This window comes from Ursus maritimus, unplaced genomic scaffold, assembly GCF_017311325.1.
Source record: "Ursus maritimus isolate PB19 unplaced genomic scaffold, ASM1731132v1 scaffold_22, whole genome shotgun sequence".
NCBI classification, from domain to species: domain Eukaryota; kingdom Metazoa; phylum Chordata; class Mammalia; order Carnivora; family Ursidae; genus Ursus; species Ursus maritimus.
In genome coordinates, this window is record NW_024424675.1 from 32,037,034 (window position 1) to 32,054,653 (window position 17,620).

Genomic DNA, 17,620 nt, shown 5'->3' on the forward strand with positions numbered 1-17,620 from the left:
TTAGTCCTGCTATTAAGACTGTGATGTTGAGCATTCCTCTCTGGGCCTTATTCTTCTCATCTGCAAAATGACCACAGCAGTCTTATTTCCTGATGTACAGGATTGCTGTGAAATTTGACCTCCCCAGCCCATAGCAGAGTTATCTACAAAAAGTAACAAAACAACATAATGAAATTAAACAAAAAACTATAACAAGCACTATAATTAATGGTGAAATGCTGATAGCTTTCCTTCTGAGATCAGGAATGAGACAAGGATGCCTGCTATTATTACTTCTTTCCAACATTGCACTGGTAGTACTAGCTAGTGCAATAGGCAAGAAAAAGAAATAAAACGTATAGGGATTGACAAAGAAAAATAGAACTTTCATTTTTGCAGATGAGATAGAATATGGTATATTTTTTAAAAAGCTAAAGAATCTAAAGATAAATGGTTAGAATGAGTGAGTTTGGGCAATGTTGCTGAATACAAGGGCATTATACAAAAATCTATATATGTTCCACATCTATATTGCCAAGTAACAAATCACCCCAAAACCTCATGGCTTAAAATCACAATAGTGTTTTATTATCTCTCATGATTTCTGTACATTTTGGATTCAGGAAGGGATAAGCTGTGTTTTCCCAGGGTTTTTCATGTGGTTGTAGTCAAATAGTAGATGGAACTGGAACAGTTGGGGGCTGATCCAACTGGGGGCTGGTGAGTCATCTTACTCTTTTAGTTTCAGGGTCTTTGCCTATGGATTCTATGTATAGGTTACTTCAGACTTCTTTAAAGCACAACAGCTTGGACTTCTTACATAGTGGCTTTGGGTTCCAAAGACCCAAGAGAGGGAGCCAGGCAGAAGTTGTATCGACTTTCATGACCTAGACTCAGAAGCCATGTGTCATTTCTGCCATATTATATTTGTTAAAAACCATTCACCAAACCCATCCCTTTTATAGGGGAAAGTTGTTAGATTCCACTCCATGGAAGAGTGAGGGAATTTGTTGACTTGTTTTAAGACTGCTGCACTGTACTTAAAACAAACAGAAAAATAAAAAGCCATATAAAGAAACCATTTATAATAGCATCAAAGATATAAAACATTCAGGACTAAATCTAATAAAAGATGTGCAAAGGCTCTACATAGAAACTAAAAAAAAAAAAAAAGTGTGAGGCGTGTGGGTGGCTGAATCCGTTAACCATCCAGCTCTTGATTTCAGCTCAGGTCATGATCTCAAGGTCCTGAGATCGAGCCCTACATCAGGCTCCGTGCTCAGTGGGGAGTCTACTTGAGGTTCTCTCTCTCCCTCTCCCTCTGCCCCTTCCCTCTGCCCTCCATAAATAAATAAATAAATAAATAAATAAATAAATAAATAAATAAATCTTAACAAAAGAAAGAAAAGTATAAAACACTGCTGAGAGAACTTTAAAATGAAAAAATTTAAACAAGTGAAGGGACATACCATGTTTATGGATAGCAAAACTTAATACTGAAAATGTCAATTTTATCCAAATTGATCTAAAGATTCAATGTGATAGCAATATAGCAATCAAAATCCCAGCAGGATTGTGTGTGTGTGTGTGTGTGTGTGTGTGTGTGTGTGTAAACAGAAAAGCTGAATTAAAAATGTCAGGTTGAAGTTCAAATGTCAAGAATAGCCAAGACAGTCCTGAGGATAAAAGTGTGTAGACCTATTCAGTGGGGGCACTTATTATAAAGCTACAGAAATTCAGACAGTATGATAATGGCACAAGAAAAATAGGCTAATGGGACAGACTCAAGAATTCAGAAACAATCCATACACATATGGATGACTTGGTTTATAACAAAGTTAACACTGCAGAGAAGTGGGGGAAAAGGTGATCTTTTCAATATATAGTGTTGGGTCAGCTGGATGTCCAGATGGAAAAAAAAAGTAGAGGGGCCAATGGGAAATTCCTTCTGATGAGATATGGCAGTGTATTTCTAGAAACAATGACTGATGAAATTTATTTGGAAGTTCTTTCCTTTCTGAGCAGTAATTTCCCTCTGTCGTTCCCAAACCTTTAGCGAAAGCCTGTTTCCCACACCAATCTTGTATTAGTGGATCTTTATGGTCACAAACAGTGGGTCATAGCTCGCAGTCAGGACGAACAAAGCTCAAGTAGCAGTTGGGAGCTAAGTTCCAAGCTGGCTCCTGTGTGGCCAACAGGCTCACTCCCTTTTCTCCAGATAGCATCCCATGTCCAGCTGCCATCCAACAATCCCATTCTGACCCACTTCTGCCTCCTGGCCTCCTGGCACTTCCCAGCCAGACATCCCAGTGTGCCAGAGCCAGGAACCAGAGGGCAGTGGTATAGCAGTCAGTAGGGGTGAGGGAGTGGAGACTGCTAGTGTAGACAATTCTACAATTCTTGGATGAGAAGGGGAGGAGCAACAGGCCAGCTGCGGCAGGTTATGTGAGGAGTTAGGGGGCTTTTTTCTGTGGGAGAAGGAGCCTGCTTCAGTCACCTTTCTGCTCCACCATGGGAACCATTCCATTTCCATTCTTCTCTGTCTCCAGGGGAACTTGGGGTAGGGGTTGGGGGGTAGATTCTGGACCCTCAAAACTTCAGTTTCTAGGACATTTCTATGGCCCAACCCTATCATTAAAGGGGGCAGGGTCCTCTGCCTTCTCCCGGTTGTCTCAGACCTGGATCCTCTGGGGGCAGTGGGCCCACTCACTTGGAGCTTCATTACTGAAGTGACTGCCCTTGCCTCAGTTTCCTCATACGTAAAGTGAGAGTTTAAGCTCAGCAACTCCCAGAGCCCCTCTCACAGTGATTTCGGATCAGTGGGACAAGGAGGGAGGGCCTCCTAAGATCAGCCGCAGGGGCTGGGCCGTGCTCCCCCGGGCAAGGCAGCACCCATCTTCGAAAGTGTTCTTGTCACAGCCTTCCTCTCCCGCCCCCGCTTCCTAAATATTCAGGGTGGGCCGTGTCCCACTTCTGGGGAGGGGTGTCAAATGGGCTGCTCCCTCCCCTCACCCTTGGTGGGGAAGGCGGGACGGGAAAGGGCCGTCTGGACAGGCGCGCGCCCCTCCCGGACCCCCGGGGTGCAGAGCCCGGCGAGGGACCCGGCGGCGGCCCGCCCCGAAGGAGGGGCCCCCTCCCTCGGGGCGGCCCGCCCCGAAGGAGGGGCCCCCTCCCCTGGGCCCGGGTCCCCGGCCCTCCGCGGCGCCCGAGGCCGGAACAATAGCGCGCACGGGCGGGGCGGGGCGGGGGCGGGGCGCTCCGCCGGGCCCCGCCCCCGCCCCGCCCCCCGCGCTCGCACACCCGCTCGCACACTGGCTCCCACCCGCCGCCCGCCCAGGCACTGCCCGCGGGAGCCGCCGCCGCCGCCGCCGCGCCCGCCATGGACGTCCGCCTGTACCCCTCGGCGCCCGCGGTGGGCGCGCGGCCCGGGGCCGAGCCGGCCGGCCTGGCGCACCTGGACTATTACCACTGCGGCAAGGTAGGCGGGGGCCGGGGGTGGGCGCCGAGGCGGGCGCGGCCTGCCCGCGCCTTCGGACCCCGCGCCGCGGCGGGAGCGTCCCGGGCTGGAGTGCGGGGCAGGAGTCACCCGGCGGCTCGGGACCGGGCACTCTCGGAGACCCACGGGGGGAGGTGCCGGCGGTGCCAGTGCGCGGGGACCCGCACGCATCAGCCCCGCCGACGGGCACATGCCACTCACATAGAGACCCTCGCCGTTACCCTCATGCCCTGAGTTATTCCGTTCACAGGCAGAAGTCACCTCGACAGTCGCTCACACGATGGCACAGTGACACGCTCGCCCACGTCCCCCTGACAGCCTCACATTCAATCGCAGGCTGACACACAGTGACCCACTGCCACACATAGGCAGCCAAGCACCTACTTACACTGTTTTACCGTCCCACAGAAGTCACCCTAACAGTCATTTATACACAATGACATGCAGTCACTCGCCCACGTACACTGTCACATTGCCACATACGAGTCACCCATTCACACAGTACGATGCCACACACTCCGTTACATGCCCCCATCGCCTGTCACACCCAGTCACAGCAGGGGACAGTCACACAAAGAAGTTGCTCCGACAGTCACACGCTCACACTCTCACACGGGCGCACACTGTCACGCACAGCCACCCATGTACGGTGAACCTGAGACACACTAGTCGCCCGGCGGTCACACAGCCACACACGGTCACGTCCAGCCTCCGCGCCGTCCCGGCCCTCACCCCGGTCACCAACTCGCGCGTCGGGGCTTTAACTTCCCGGCGCCCAAGCGCACTAATTGGCCGTTCACTAATTGCCCGGCGGGGCCTGAGATTCCGAGTTGGCAATGGCCAATCGAGGCCTGTTCCCTCCCGGGAACGGTGAGCGGGCGTCCCTCCAGGCTGGGGCTGCAGAGAGGGACACCCCCTACCCCCCGGCCTTTTCCGACATCGCCGCCCCCAGCCAGGTCCCCGCTGCGCTGCCCCGGCGAGTCCTCCGGATGGAAGAGTCGCGTGCCGGGCACCCCGAACAGGGGCGTCCGACCCCGCTCCCCACGGGACTGGACGCTTAGGTGCAGCTGCGCAGTCCGCGTCTCTTCCCTCGCTGGGGAGGGAACTTTCAAACTTAGTTAGCAAGCCAGACGGTGGGTGCGTCCGGCGGTAGGCGCGTCGGTCTTGGGCCGGCCGGAGCCCAGCGCGGCTTTTCGTCACTCGGAGCCCGGATTGAACGGCGCGCGTGGGTTTCCCCGCGGCCCTGGCGCAGACGCGCGGGCTCCGTGGCGCTGCGTGGTGAGTGCGCGTCGGGTGGTTGGATGGGCGGCCCTCCGGGGTCTCAACCTCACCCCACCCACCGGCTTTACGCGAGCCCCTTGCTGTGTGGATGCTGCGGGAAGGGGGCGTCCCCTCGCGGAACGCAGGGCCTAGGGGCTGGGCCTCGCTGAGTGCGTCTTCAGGCCCTGGGGAGCGGCTTCTAGGGTCGCAGGGCAAAGCCCTCCACAGTTTCCCCCGAGTGGAGGAGTGGGATCCTGGGCCAGTAGAGCCTGGGCGGTGTGGGGGACGAGGTGGGCAGCAAGTGAGGTCTCACAGCGGATGGGTGTAATTATCTTTGTCCTGTGACCGGCAAAGTTAGAAGCTGAAGAGGGGGATGGTGTCCTGAAGAGGAGGCCGGTTCTCAGGCTATTTCCAGTCTGATGGAGGGAATATTGATTAAAAGTAGCAAGTGGAGTCTTGAGAGAGCAGAAGACGACTGTTGGGTGCGGGGGCAGCTGGACTGTCTTCTGCCCTTGGCTTTATATTTTAAAATATTAAGTTGGCAAGGTTCCAGCCTCTGGTTTGGGGGGGGGGCATGGGGATCTGGAATTTGTGCCTCAAAGCCTGGGTCGGTGGGTGGGTGGCCTTTAGCCCAGAGTGCTCCTTTTGCGGGTGGTGTTTCTGTAAACCCTGCCAGAGTGGGGTGGTCCCACATGTGGGCCTTCTGGTGGGGGGCACTCAGCTGAGGCCCCTGTTTTATTCTGATGCTCTGTAAAGCTCTGACTCAGCACCAAGAACTAGGGTGAAACCCGGCCAGGGAGGGAACCACTCAGGGAATGAGAAGCTGGTGATTCTGTTTCTGTCTGTGATCTAGGACCCCTGGCCCAGAGCCCAGGGTGTGTCCAAGTGGAGGAGGGTGGCAGCTGGTCCACCAAGGTAGGTGAGAGAAAGGTCTGACCTTGCACTTGGATGTGAGACCTGCTTCTCAATCTTCAGGCTTGTGGCAGAATGAGGAAGGGAAAGTCACTTGGCTCAGCTGGGGTGGGTCAGATGCTTATTGGTAGCAGATCCCAAGTGGGCAGTCATCTTTAGTGCTGGTGGTTGGGAGGTAGGGCACATTGTAACCAGGGTCTGTTGGTGAGGGACTGGGGAGGGAAGTGCCCGGGCTCCAGTCTTACAGCTGATCACTATCAGAACTGGAGGGGAAACTGAGGCCCAAGGTGCACCCATGACCAAACTTGGGGCCTGTAAATTGGGCTGCAGAACCAGGGCACAGCCTGCACACTAGGGGCTCGGTCCTTGCAGTCCACACAAGAGGCTTGCCCCCACAGAGACCTAGGCCTAAGAAACACAAGGGCAAGCATTTACCCAAGTGATGCCGGACGACTATGGGACAGTTGACCCTGAAGGGCCCTTGGCGACTGTTCCCTTGGTGACTGTCCCCTTAGTGATGCTCTACACAGAAATTCCAGCCACTTTAAACCAAAGTCATGAGCAGTGGCTGCTCTTTTGGTATCTTTTGTTTGAGAAAATACATAATGGCAAAAGCTGCTGTGGTTTCATTTTTGCTTTGAAATAGATGTTATTTTATTAATTACAATAATATTAACATGCATTTGAAAAATAGCTTACCAGATATGAGGCAGACACATTACTCATTTCATGTAATAACAATGCCTAGTGAGCATAGGAGCTTGTGGCCCTGTGGCTCCCAGGATCTGTGGCCCCATACTGGGAACCACTGATCCTCTCCTTCTTCCTTGCTTCACAGAAGGGGAAACTGAGTCACAGAGTAGTATACTTATAGGTTACATAGTGTGTGGAGAGCAGAGTTGAGGCCTGAACCCAAGTTTCTTGACTCCCAGCTTGACACTTATGTGCCCACCCCTCAAGTCTCTGTCATGGTTTAGGGGTTAGGGGGAGATTGTGACACTCTTCCATGGGTATCTATGGAGTCCCTTCATTCTGACTTTGGCAAGGCACTTTACCAGGCTCAGGGCATTGCCTGGGGGCCCACCACTCAACTATGGCAGGCTAGTGTAAACTGGCTATTGGAATCGGGCAAACATGGGTTAAAATCTCCAATTGTGGCTTTGTGATCTAGGGCAAATGATTTGTAGGTCATTTTTTACTGAGATATGATTGACATAAAATAAAATGCAAATTTCAAGTACACAGTTCCATGAGTTTTGACAAATATAAACACCTGTGTAACCACCATCCCAATCCAGATTTTGCTCATTTTCCATACCCCAGAAAGTTCCCTCATGCTCCTTTCCAGCCCACGGTCTCCATCCCCGCCTCTACAGGAAACGACTTATCTGATTTCTATTACCAATGCTTGCTTTAAGTTCAGTTTCAGTGTGCTAAGTATACTTGAGTTCTAGAATTTCATATGCAGCATATACATCTTTGCATCTGGTTTCATTTTGCTCACCATAGCATCAAGATTCATCTGTGTTGTGTCTATCCAGAGTTGTGGTTTATTGCTAAGTAAAATTACATCGTATGAATATAGCTCAATTGGTTTATCTGTTCACCTCCCAATGGATGTTGGGTTTGTTTCCAGGTTGGGGCCATTATAAATAAAGCCGCTGTGAACATTTTTATACAAGTCTTTTTGTGAGAATTTGCATGTCTAGTGAGCTCCCGGGTGATGCTGCCAGCAGTCCAGCAACCACACTTCGTGTAGCAGTGGTTTGGTTGTTTGTGTACGGGTTTCTGTGGGCTCCCAGCACCTGGCACAGTGCCTGACCCAGAACTACTCAGGAAGCATGTGCGTGGGTAAGTGATGCAACTCCCTACCCATGCAGCTCTGGGCACAGCGTCTCGCGTCTTGACGGGATCAACACAAGCTCGGCTAGTGAGCGATTGGAGTCTCCCTGGGACGAAAATCCAAGAAGTGGGAGTTGCTGTCCCCACCTCACCTGTACTTGAGATTTATGAGGCCTGCTTAGCCTTTCTGGTGGGTGAGGTCCCCACTGCTTCTTTGTGCAGGGGCACAGGTAACTGCGGGTGGGACCTGTGGGCCAGGTGAGCTGAGATGGCTGGTCCTGGGGACTCTGGAGGATGTGAATACTTTCCGTCTAAATGTGTTTTCCATAACTCCTCCCCTAGTCTGTCCTGAAGGGTCCTGTCGGCCAAACTTCTGTACCATATGAGTGTCAAGAGCCACAGCCCTGGCCTGGCACTGCTGCCCGCAGTCTGCTAGGTGACCTTGAGCATGATAGTGCCATTCTCTGGGCCTCTGTTTCCCTCTTGGCAAAGGGAAAACGAATCAGTGAACATCAGTCTAGTGAGATGTGGAGCTGTGGTGTGGCGATATAATGAATGAAGCCTGGGCATGTCCCTTGTAATTGTGAAGTGTAGTGCACCCAGGAGGGATGAGGATGATACTTTTAGAGGAGATGCGCCCTCATATGCTTCAGAGGGCAGGAACCACTGTGTCTACCTTTACTTTTGTATTCCCAGAGCTGGCCTGGTACATAGGTGCTCAATAAATATTCGCTGAATGAATGCATGAATGAATTCAGGGCTCGCCAGTTTTCCTCTGTAGCTTGAGGAACTTAGCATCTCTTTGGCTCTTAGAAGATTTTAGTGAGGGGCGCCTGGGTGGCACAGTCGTTGAGCATCTACCTTCGGCTCAGGGCGTGATCCCGGTGCTCTGGAATCGAGCCCCACATCAGGCTCCCGTGCTAGGAGCCTGCTTCTTCCTCTCCCACTCCCCCTGCCTGTGTTCCTTCTCTTGCTGGCTGTCTCTCTCTGTCAAATAAATAAATAAAATCTTAAAAAAAAAAAAAAAGAAGAAGATTTTAGTGAGCACATCACACCCAGGGTGGAGCAGGGGCCAAGAGTCTCTTGGCTGACCTGATATTCCTAGAGGAGCTTACCCAAGTAGGCCCAGAGGACAGAGCCCAGCACAGAGAGCAGCCAGGAAGCCTGGAAGAGCAGCTGAGTTTGTGCATATAGCAAAGGAAACTCCTGCAGGACTGCCAGCCCTGTGTGATTCCATAGGACCAGCTATTTTGCCTCTCTGATTTCCTAGAACTAGTCTCAAGATAGGAAGGCAGTGTAAGTTCTGGAACGTGGCAGAACTGGGTTTGAATGCTGCCTTCACCATCATCAGCACAGGCAAATTATTTAACTTCCCTGCGCTTCTGTCTCCTCATCTGCAAAATGGGTACAGGAACACCTCCCCCATGGGGTTTGCCTTGAGGTTGGAAATCGTGCATATATAGCATGTGGCCCCAGCAGGAAATGCTTTCATTTCTATTCATAAAGAGCTGCACAATTGAAAGTTACAATGCTGGAGGAACGGGTTTCAGCCCTGGATGCTGGAGGACTGACTGTCCTAGCTGCTGCATGGGAAGGGTCCTCCTAACATCAGGTGTTTCCATGCCTTGGTCTCTGGATCTGATTTTTCCTGTATCCGGTTTGAAGCAGTCTCTAGTTGGACCATTCAGCCTAAAGAATTAACAAAGAGCTGCTCACTTCCTTGGCTTCTGATTCCTTCTTGAATCTGTGTGGGAGGAGAGTTGGGTTTATCAGGCAGAGAAGACTGGTTCCAATTGCAGCTGCGCCATTTGCTGGAGAGGTCTGGTGACCTTGTGCACATCATTTAACCACTCCACGTCTCAGTTTTCTCATCTGTACAAGGGGACAGTAATGCCTTCCTCATACTGTTGCTATGAAGTTCAGATTAAAGAAACATTTATGGAAGTCCCGTTTGACCTAGAACAGTGTTTCCCAGCCTCAGCACAGTTGACACTTCGGACCTGATAATTCCTTGTTTTGGGGGGGCTGTCCTGTACATTATAAGGTGTGTAGCTGCTTCCCTGGCCTCTATTGATTAGGTGCCAGTAGAGCCTCCTGCCTGGTCATGACAGCCGAAAACGCCTCCAGACTTTGCCAGGTATCCCCCGGGGGAAGAAAAGTGAGCCGGTTTCAGAACCACTGACCTAGAAAATGTGGTGCAGGGAACCTAGAGAGTCACGGGGATGAGAGGGGTGGAGCTTTAGAGCTTGGACTTTCAGTTCGATATTTTAGTCCTGCGTCTCCCTGTCAGTAAATTCTTTATCCACGTGGTTGGCAGTCATCCTATTTACATGGACCGGAATCCTGCACAGTGATTTTTCAGTGTGGTTTGGGAGCAGCAATAAAAGCATATGGTAAGTAATTATTAACTTAATGAGTCGTGGTAAATTGTAATTTTATCTCTTAGTGAAAACATGCCGTATAACACGGGATAATAAATTTTGATCAATTATCCTGAAGCTTCAACTTGCTCCTGTAGAACCGCAAACTTCTGGTGCCTGCTAGAATGAGCAACAAGATGGTGGTTTTTCAATATGTAATTACCCGTTTACCGCTGGGCTTCTCAGATGTTCAGTAGGTTTTTATTGAGTGCCTACTGTGTGCCAGGGGACCCAGCCTTGTCCGGAAGCCTCAACCACTCAACGGGAAACTTCTCTTTGTTAGCTGAAAGGCTGTGTGGATCTGTAACGTGGCTCCAAATGCGGAGTCTTAATTAAATATAGAATTGTCTGGGGCAGTGCCAGGGGTGTAGGAAGGCCTCACAGGCAGAGTCTTAAAGGAAATGGTGGGCGGGCTATGTGGGGGCATGTAGAATTCCTGGAAGCATGTCCTAGGCAGAGGGAAGAGCCACTGCAAAGGGGGCCTGGAGGGTGGTTTGGGGATTCTATCAGCCTAAGGCAGGGAGGCCTGCCTACAGGGGAGCTGGGACACCAGCAGAGATTGTTGTAAAGAGTGTCACATCCCAGCTGGTTGGGTTGTAAGTAGAGGAGTGCGTCGGAGCCAGAGGTGTGGAACAGAGTATGGGATGTTTCATGTTGCTGGCTCAGACTCTTGTCAGCAGCTGTCTCTTGGTCTTCTGCTGATGGAAAAGTTTAATGTCTTGTGTTTGATTTCACCTAGTAGTCAGGGATTCTCTGCTTTTCAACCTTCAGAATCACCTGGAGGGTAGTTGAAACACAGATCGCTGGGTGCCCTCTCAGACGTTCTGACTCAGTAGTAGGTCTAGGGAAGGGCTGAAAAGGTGCAGTGCTAACAAGCGATGCTGATATTGCTGGCATGGGAAGTATACTTAGGAGAACATGGCTATAGACTGGGATGTGGGAAGGTTTTCCCACCTTGGCTTAGGACAAGGGGGATGTATTGCTGGCCTGTGCCCTGTAGCCTTGGCTCAGACACTGTCAGATATCCCAGAGACCCCCGAGTTCTTCAAGCCCCCATAGGTTATAGGGAGAGTCTCCTTCGTCTTGGACAGAGTCTTACATTGGCTGCCTTGGAAACAGACCCTGAGGTGGAGAGTAGCCTGTGGAAGGTTTATTTGGGGGAACTTCTCATGAAGTATACCTGTAAGGGAGTAAGGGAAGCAGGACTGGGCAGAGGGAGAAGCTGGCCTGGAACCTGGTCACTGATCTGGGATGGTTCTTCAGCGTTGTCCCAAACTGGGGCAAGGGAGCTGCTTGTGCCTCTTGGTTCTCGCAATATCCAGTCATTGGCATCAGGGCATCTCCTTGTCCCAGGTAGCTCCCTGTGGCAGAGAGGTTCCTCGTGCAGGGGTACAGCTATGACATTCCCAGCAGCTGGGGATAAATGCATAGAAAGGGGATCACCATAGTGCCTGTCTGAGGGAGATGCATCTTAGGGAGAAAACTCCTCTTCCTTTTGGTTCCCTGGAAGTCAAGGGCCAGCATGTTGATGATTTTTAGAGACTTTGAGTCACTTGCTGAGGATTCATCCTTATCTCGTGATGGGAGTGAGAGCTGCAGGATAATTGCTTCTTAGGTCGGAGTGAAGAAAAATGATAATTAATGGAATTTTCTGGGGCCCAAGGAATTCTCTTACTTGAGATGTCATGCACATTCTTGTGTGGTGGGGAGGACTCCACACTGATTTCTGAGAAGCTTCTGGATTGTGCCTAAGGGAGTTAGCTCTGGTCAGGGGACCATGGCTTTCTCCTTGGGTTGGAGTCCTGTCACAGCTTCAACAAGAGGCTCTTTACCTGGTCCCTGCCTCAGTGTTGGCCATGATCCATGGCTGTCCTATTCCCATTGTCTTCAGTGGCTCCCCGGAAGCTTGGAGGTAAATGAGTGGGTCCTTTGTACCTATAACATAGGATATCACACATGTCTTTTGCTTGTTAACTTCTAATTTCATTTCACTCTTCTGTCATTTTCAATTTATCTTGAGTCCCGCCATCTTTTTTTTTTAATTTGTTTTTATTCCTTGTAAGATACACAGAAATATAGTAGGCTATAAAGGAAAATGGGGGTGGGGGCCACTCATTCTCATTTCCTCTCCCTACTGCCCTCTCAGCCCCATTCCCCAAGGCTAACCCCTAAGGGGAGTTGGGTGGGGGTACTTCTAGTCATAACCATTCTTCAGTTCATGTCCAGTAATTTTATTGTCACTTTTCATTTCCCAGAATTTTGTAGTATTTCTTGATTGATTTTACATCAGGGTATCCCATTCCTTTTTTTCTAATGGAGTCCTTTTGAGGATTATAATACAGTTAAAAAGTTATCATCTGTTTCCTGCATTAACTCTGTTTTCTTGGTGATTAGTTCTTCTGTTCACATTAGGCCCCTTTTTATGCTGATATTTTATACAAATGCCTGGTGATTCTTGACTGACATTTACTTGTAAACAGAGGTCTAGACTGATCTGCTCTGTAGTTGTGAGTTTCCTCAATGCCTGTGAGATCCACAATTCTGTGGCTAAGCAACGTGGCTGTTGATTTTGGGTGCCCTGGGTATGGTTTGTGGGTGGACACTCGAAGCGGGTAACTTCTCTTAGTGCTTGGGACAAGCTCACTTGAGGTTGGGGCATCTGTTTCTCATGTAGACCAGCAGTTACCCAAGGGCACTGGTGCACTTTGTTTTTCCTGTCATGCCTCCCCACGGGGGGCAGTCTCTGAGGCACATCTCTCATTTAATTGGAGTTCTTCTCCCTGGCTTTAGCCTGAAGGCAGATCCAACAGTCAGCTTCTCCAAGGTCTGTAGGCCACCACACAAATGTCTAGTCACATGCCTGGCCCCGGGCTTCCTGCTGCCCCTCTTTGGGGATGTCCTGGGGTTCAGTTAGGATAATAGCTTTTCCAGAGGTCTCATGTTGGTGTGCTGGTGCCTTGGAGCTGATAGGCTTCTTTGTCAGTCTGACTGCTTACTTCCCAGCAGTCTTGGTGTTTCTGATCCCCAGTCCTTTCTTGTGTTTTTATGGGGGCTTTTTTGGAGTTAATCTATTTTAATCCATCTATCTATCTGAATTATGAATATATATGTATGTGTTTGTTTTGTTGTGTATCTTTTGGGGGGGCATTCTAGTGTTGTTTAGAAGAGGGGAGAGGCAAAAAGTGTATGTCTGTCATCTTGAACAAAAAGTCCCCTCTCACTGATTTTTATTTTTAAATTTCGTGCTATTTTGTGGAGAAAAGTGGGGTAGAAATAAGCACAAATGTATTTGTTGTGCATTTACCCATCTTAGGCTCATTCTCATATCATCTCATTAAGCCTTCGTAAGAACTGTACCAGGCACACGTGTCTCCATTTTGTAGGTGAGAAAACTGAGGTCCAAAGAGGTCATGTTACAAAAGGCAGCAGAGAAGCTGGTTGGCTGAGCTGGCGTTCAGAGTGTGCTCGTCTCTTCTGCAGCCTCTGTGGTGCCACGTGGGGCTCCCAGCCTCTTCAGGGATGGAAGAGGGGGTCGCTTCCCCTTGGTTTTACTGTTAATGCATTGGCTCTTCTAGGGGCCAGGGGATTCCCAGCTGGGCCTTCTGCCTTGGTTTTCAACTTCAAACATCACTTGGTAATAGAATGCCTTCATATTACAGCTAATTAAAACGTGCTTATCTCGAAGTTGGGCCTAATTTGCAGGAATGATTTAGAAACTTGTTGGAAATGAATCTAACTCAGTAGTATCACCCAGGGTCAATCTCATGCATAAATTTTATTGTTCCATTTTGCTGTTTTGACTTGAACTGAACTTGATAATGTGGAATATGGACCCTGGGCCTTTTGTTGCTCATTTATTTTGCAAATATTTACTGAGTGCCCCAGGGGTGCTACCTACATTAAGGAGGTCCTTTCACCCCAACCCCCATGCTTGTTTCTATTCTATACATTCATCTGAGCTATAAGTGAATTGTTTTGCAAAACCAGACAGTGGATTCAAATGTGATTTTGAGTTCAATGGAAATGCCTGGCTTGATATCCTGCCACTTACAAGCTGTGTGACTTTGGACCTGTCACTTAACTTCTCTGATCTCCAGTGTTCTCACATAACCACAGTTGCATCCCAGATTTGTGGCGAGGCCTCTGGGAGATCATGCAAGCCATGCCCTCCCTCACTTCTGCTGCCAGCTGCCAGCTGCCAGCTGCCATTCAGGTCCTCTGTAGGACAGTGAACATAGGCTCCATCCCAGGTTTTTGGTCTTTTATAAATGGTATAAATGGTAGAGTCTCAGGAGCTTTCCAGTTCAGAACGGGCATAGTGGTGGTTTTGGTTGGGATGGTTTCCTTTCTTTCTGGATCAGTTCCCTTATTTCTCGTTGTTCTCCCACAGGGACTCTATGAGGTTCAGTTAAACATTCAGACTCACAAGACACACATGGGCGATACTTGGTCCCTGTCTTCTTGTAAGAGGTGGGCAGGACCCAGCACCTGCCAGCAGGGCACAGGATCTGCTCCTCTTCCATGGGAATAGTTCCAGCCGCAGCCCCTGCCTTAGTCCACGGAGGTGGCCCCCAGCTCTTCTCTTGCCTGCCTGCCCTCTGCAGGTTTTACTGTAGGTGCAAGGGAATAAGCCCCATGACGGGTGGGTTTGGAAGTCACCCTGGCTCGGAAGCCTTATTCCCCAAAGGACCCGTAGCTCCTGTAGTAGTTCCATCTTCCAGGGTATCTTGCAAGGGGCATGTCAGTTGTAAGTGTCACTGCACTCAGGAAAATCTAAAGTTTGGTTTCTTTATCAGATATTTATAATTTATTTATAGTTATTTCCAGTCCAGATGCAGCTTACCAGCCAGGGGTCATTTTTGCCATAAGCAGAGTTGCCTAGTAACATACTTAACATCTTACCTTCATCAGGTTTCCAGGGGAGTTATGCAAGACAATTAGCAAAGGTGAAATTCTCTTGCAAAAGGAAAAAGGATTTGCTTAACCCGTTACCCTTAGACACCATCCTGTCTTCCCCAGAGAAGTGGTGTTTTTCAGGATCTCTTTTGGAGGGATGAATGAAGTCCTCAGTATGGTTGTAATATATTCCATGCTTATTTATGTTTTCTGATTGATCAGTATAAGACACAGACATAGGGGTCGCCTGGGTGGCACAGCGGTTAAGCGTCTGCCTTCGGCTCAGGGCATGATCCCGGAGTCCTGGGATCAAGCCCCACATCAGGCTCCTCCACTATGAGCCTGCTTCTTCTTCTCCCACTCTCCCTGCTTGTGTTCCCTCTCTCGCTGGCTGTCTCTATCTCTGTCAAATAAATAAATAAAATCTTAAAAAAAAAAAAGACACAGACATAAATTCTGGCCAAGAGATATGCTTGTGGAGTCATATCGGCTTAGGATCAAATCCTGGCTTTGCAACTTATGAAGAGTGTATTCACTCATTCAGCCATGCAGAGAGCATTCACCGCCTGCTGTATGCAGGACTTTGTGGTAGATGCCAGGCAGGTACAGGTGTTTAAGACCTGGTCCTTGACCTTGAGGAGCCACAGTCTTATTAGAGAGATAGGTAAAAATAAGCAATTCCAAATGGGTGTGGGATTACCAGGCCAGGCTGGGGTAGTCAAGGAAGGCTTCCCAGAGGAGGGTACACCCAGTCTGTGCTTGAAGATGAATTGGCCAGGTGAAGAAGGTAGAGAAAAGCATTCCAGGTAGAGAAGGGACAGCATGTACAAAGGCATAAGAGGGGACCAGAGTGTCAAGAGATGAAGCTGGAGAGGGGAGCAGGGGCATTTGGAAAGCTACTTAATACCTCCGGGCCTTAGTTTCCTCATCTACAAAATGGGGTTACCAGTGCTTACCTGCTTATGAAATTAAATGAGATAATAATGTATGTTTAAGCACCTGGGAGAGTTCATTTTAATTTCCTTTCCAAATCTGTCTGTGGATGCCTGAGAGCCAAACTTTGACTTTAAACGAGAGACATGAGACAAGGAGAAAAAACAAACAACCTGGAGGGCTTGGCCACCCACCTGTGTAATGCAAGCATTTCCTCCAGTGGCTCTTGCATTAGTTGTCTTACCTCTTTTTTTTGGATGAAGCGCTAAATGTTTGTACTCTGTCTCAGATTATGTCTTGCAGTATCCGTGAAGCACATAATTGTGTTTTCCTAATGGCTCGACATGAACAATAAGCCATGACCCTGTTGAGTCGTTCTCTGGGACAATTTTCCATCTGCCAACAGCCTTGTGCCCATCTGATGCTCTGTCAACACATCCTGTCATTTGCTGCTTTGTCTTGCTTTTCTGAAAAGCGGCCTCCTCCCACTTGCCAGCTGGGGATGCTTAGCTTTTGGGGACATTTACTATCCAGTGACCACAAGTCACACATCAGGATGAGCCGAGGAGCTATCCCAGCCATGATCAAGATCTTTCTGATGTGCAAATTGGACCCTGTCATTTCTCTGGGCAAAACCACTCAATGGCTCTCTGCTATGGCTTGGTGAACTCTTACCAACCTAAATCAGAATTCTGCTTACAACCTTCCAACGGCTTTCCCTGGTGTGTAGGTCTCATCAAATGCTTTTTTGGGTCCATAAATCTTGCTGTGATCTAGCCCCTGCCTGCTTTTCCAGCCTGCTCCCAGCTGCTCTGTCTGAGGCACCAGGCTTCGTGCTAGGGATATGGTGGTGAGCAAAGCCAGCCTCTTCCTCCTTGACACCATTCTAGCCACCCTGGCTTTCTTCCTGTTTTCCAGCCCCCTCCTCTCCCCAGTCTCCCCCACCATGCTTTTTTAGGCTGAGAGGCTTTGCAAATGCTCTTCCCCTTGCCTGGAATGTTCTTGCCTTCATTCTTCACATGGCTGGCTCCTGCTCATTTTTCTTCGCCTTCTCAAAGACACTGACCTCCTAATCACAGTGCTTATCCCATTGTTCTCCTTCACAGTCTCTAGTGTATTTTTTCCCCATTGCATGATGTAGCTATGAGATGACTTGAGTGTCTGTTCCGCCTTTCAGACCACTGGGGGTCATGATGTTTGCTTTACCACTGAGTCTTCAGCACCTTAGTATGGTGTCTGTGTAGTAAGTGCTCAATAAAAATTTGTTGGAAGAATAAATGAATCGGTGTGGAGGTTATATTTTCCAGAGATGACCACTACAATGTATCCTAGGCTGTGTTAATAAGAATAAATCACTCGTCGTCTCTGGGCCTTCCTTGTCTTATTTGTACATTGTTGTCAGGACGATTAAACATATAAATGTGAGAGGCAGTGTCTGGTGCCTGCAGGTGTTTTGTTTTTACATTTTTATTTATTTAAATAATCTCTACACCCCACGTGGGGCTCGAACTCACAACCCCGAGATCAAGAGTTGCATGCTCTACGGACTGAGCCAGCCAGGCGCCCTGGGCCTGTAAGTGTTAATAAATCTGAATTCCCATTGTAACAACACGCCACCCTCACCTGCAGCTGAGCCCAAGAAAGAAAGTTGAAGTGCATTTTCATCAATGTTTGGCTTCTGGGGCAAGGGCTGGCAGACCTCAGACCCCTGTTTTGTCCACCTCCCGTCTCCCTGCCGGGAGTGACCTTGCTGTTTTCAGGAGGGAGGTGTAGCTCCCAGTTGCCTGTGTTGGGGTATCTGGGGCACAGTCAGTCTGGCCTCCAGAGATAACAAAATTTCCAGCTCGTGGGAACATTTCTGTTGAGCAAGCAGAATTTTTCT

The 17,620-nt window shown here is 49.4% G+C and overlaps 1 protein-coding gene across 2 annotated transcripts in view; it reads left to right on the forward strand.

Moving 5' to 3' along the window:
• Window positions 1-3,346: 3,346 nt before the first annotated feature.
• Window positions 3,347-17,620, forward strand: part of TOX2 (TOX high mobility group box family member 2) — a 128,701-nt gene continuing 114,427 nt past the window's right edge. The window contains exon 1 of one of the 2 annotated variants that reach the window (XM_040638338.1): window positions 3,347-3,457. In XM_040638338.1, coding sequence (XP_040494272.1) covers window positions 3,359-3,457 — 99 coding nt within the window. In that variant the 5' untranslated portion in view covers window positions 3,347-3,358. Of the gene's footprint in view, window positions 3,458-4,629; window positions 4,754-17,620 lie in introns of those variants that run through there. The other variant, XM_040638340.1, reaches the window with a different exon arrangement.